Source organism: Miscanthus floridulus, chromosome 10 (genome assembly GCF_019320115.1).
Source record: "Miscanthus floridulus cultivar M001 chromosome 10, ASM1932011v1, whole genome shotgun sequence".
NCBI lineage: Eukaryota > Viridiplantae > Streptophyta > Magnoliopsida > Poales > Poaceae > Miscanthus > Miscanthus floridulus.
Genome location: NC_089589.1, coordinates 79692419 through 79693911, shown reverse-complemented (window position 1 = coordinate 79693911; position 1493 = coordinate 79692419). Strand labels below are relative to the sequence as shown.

The 1493-nt window shown below is 58.1% G+C and overlaps 1 protein-coding gene across 1 annotated transcript; it reads right to left on the bottom strand.

Annotated features, from left to right (window-relative positions):
* Nucleotides 1-286: 286 nt before the first annotated feature.
* On the bottom strand, nt 287-1264 carry LOC136488931 (uncharacterized mitochondrial protein AtMg00810-like). The gene is made up of 2 exons (XM_066485703.1): nt 680-1264; nt 287-580 (listed from the first exon to the last, which is right to left on the bottom strand). The coding sequence occupies exons 1-2, from the start codon at nt 1262-1264 to the stop codon at nt 287-289; spliced, it is 879 nt and encodes a 292-aa protein (XP_066341800.1).
* Nucleotides 1265-1493: the final 229 nt, after the last annotated feature.

Sequence of the window (1493 nt, the reverse complement as noted above, 5' to 3'; positions counted from 1 at the left end):
TGTATGACAAACTTGCAGAATTGGTAAGTGTAGAATGGAATTGTACAACTGGATGCGTCGTATTGATCACAGGTGATGTACATGTATAGGAATACAGAGTGGCCTTTGGCCATGGCTATACATGCGCGAGCGGCTATGCGTGCAAAGCGGGAGCGTGGGCGCCGTGGAGACCGGGCGCGCATGCATGCGGGAGCGCATGCTCTGCGGTCGAGGACGTTGGCGAGTGCGCGGCCATGGCGCACGAGTCCGTTGGAGACTTGGCATCGCTGAAGACTCGGGTGGAGCTCTAGCCGTTGGCGGTGCTCCGCTGACACCCCCCTGCAGTGTCGACGTCGGCAGTCGTGACGGAGAGGCTGTCCCTGAAGTCGAAGAAGAGCGCCGAAGGGAGACCTTTGGTGAACACATCGGCTAGCTGTCGCGCACTGGGTACATGCGTGACGCGGAGCTCGCCAATGGCTACCTTTTCCCGGACGAAGTGTATATCAAGTCCGATGTGCTTGGTGCGTCGGTGATGGACGGGGTTCCTGGACATGTACACCGAGGAGATGTTGTCGCAGAACGCCACCGTTGTCGTGGGCACCTTGTACAGAAGTTCGCCGAGGAGTTGGCGTAGCTATGAGCACTCGGACACAGCATTGGCTATGGCGCGATACTTAGCCTCGGCAATCGACCTCGATACCGTGGTTTGTCGTTTAGACGACCACGAGATGAGGGATGAGCCAAGGAAGACGCAGAAGCCCGATGTAGATCGCCTCGTGTCCGGGCATCCAGCCCAGTCCGCATCCGAGTAGGCAGTGATCGTCGGCGAGGAAATGGCGTGCAGTTGAATGCCGAGATGAGTGGTGCCCTTGACGTATCGAAGGATATGCTTGAGCATGGTGAGATGCACATCCCGTGGCGCATGCATGTGAAGGCAAACTTGTTGCATAGCATATGCGATGTCGGGGCGGGTGATCGTCAAGTATTGCAGGGCACCGGCGAGGCTCCAATAGGAGGTGGCGTCGTCGAGGAGTGTGCCATCTGTTGCCGAAGCCTTGCCCTTCGTGTCTGCCGGAGTAGCGACAAATTTGCAATTCGCCATACCTGTGCGCTCCAGCAGGTCTTCGGCGTACTGCGTCTGGGAGAGGAAGAAGCCGTTGCTTGTGCGTCGAACACCAATGCCAAGGAAATGGTGGACGTGCCCCATGTCCTTCACTTTGAAGGCGTCCTGCAGCCGCTTGACGATGTGCTGAAGAAGTCCAGTCAATGATGCGGAGAGGATCATGTCGTCGACGTATAGCAGGAGATACGCCTAGGCACCGTCGCGGTTGTACACGAAGAGAGATGTATCCGCTCTCGACTGTACAAAGCCGAGCGAGGTCACGTGCCCGACGAAGCGGTCGAACCACGCACGGGGAGCTTGTCGGAGGCCGTAGAGGGAGCGTGACAGGAGGCAGACGTGATCCGGCCGTGCGGGATCGGCGAAGCCCGTGGGCTACTGACAGTAGACTTGT

What these genes read in the sequence shown, in the direction of transcription:
- LOC136488931 (XM_066485703.1), bottom strand. Translation starts at nt 1,264, where the DNA reads ATGATCCTCTCCGCATCATTGACTGGACTTCTTCAGCACATCGTCAAG. An exon ending in CGTCTAAACGACAAACCACG is followed by an intron (nt 581 to 679) that starts GTATCGAGGTCG and finishes CTTCTGTACAAG; the next exon opens with GTGCCCACGACAACGGTGGC.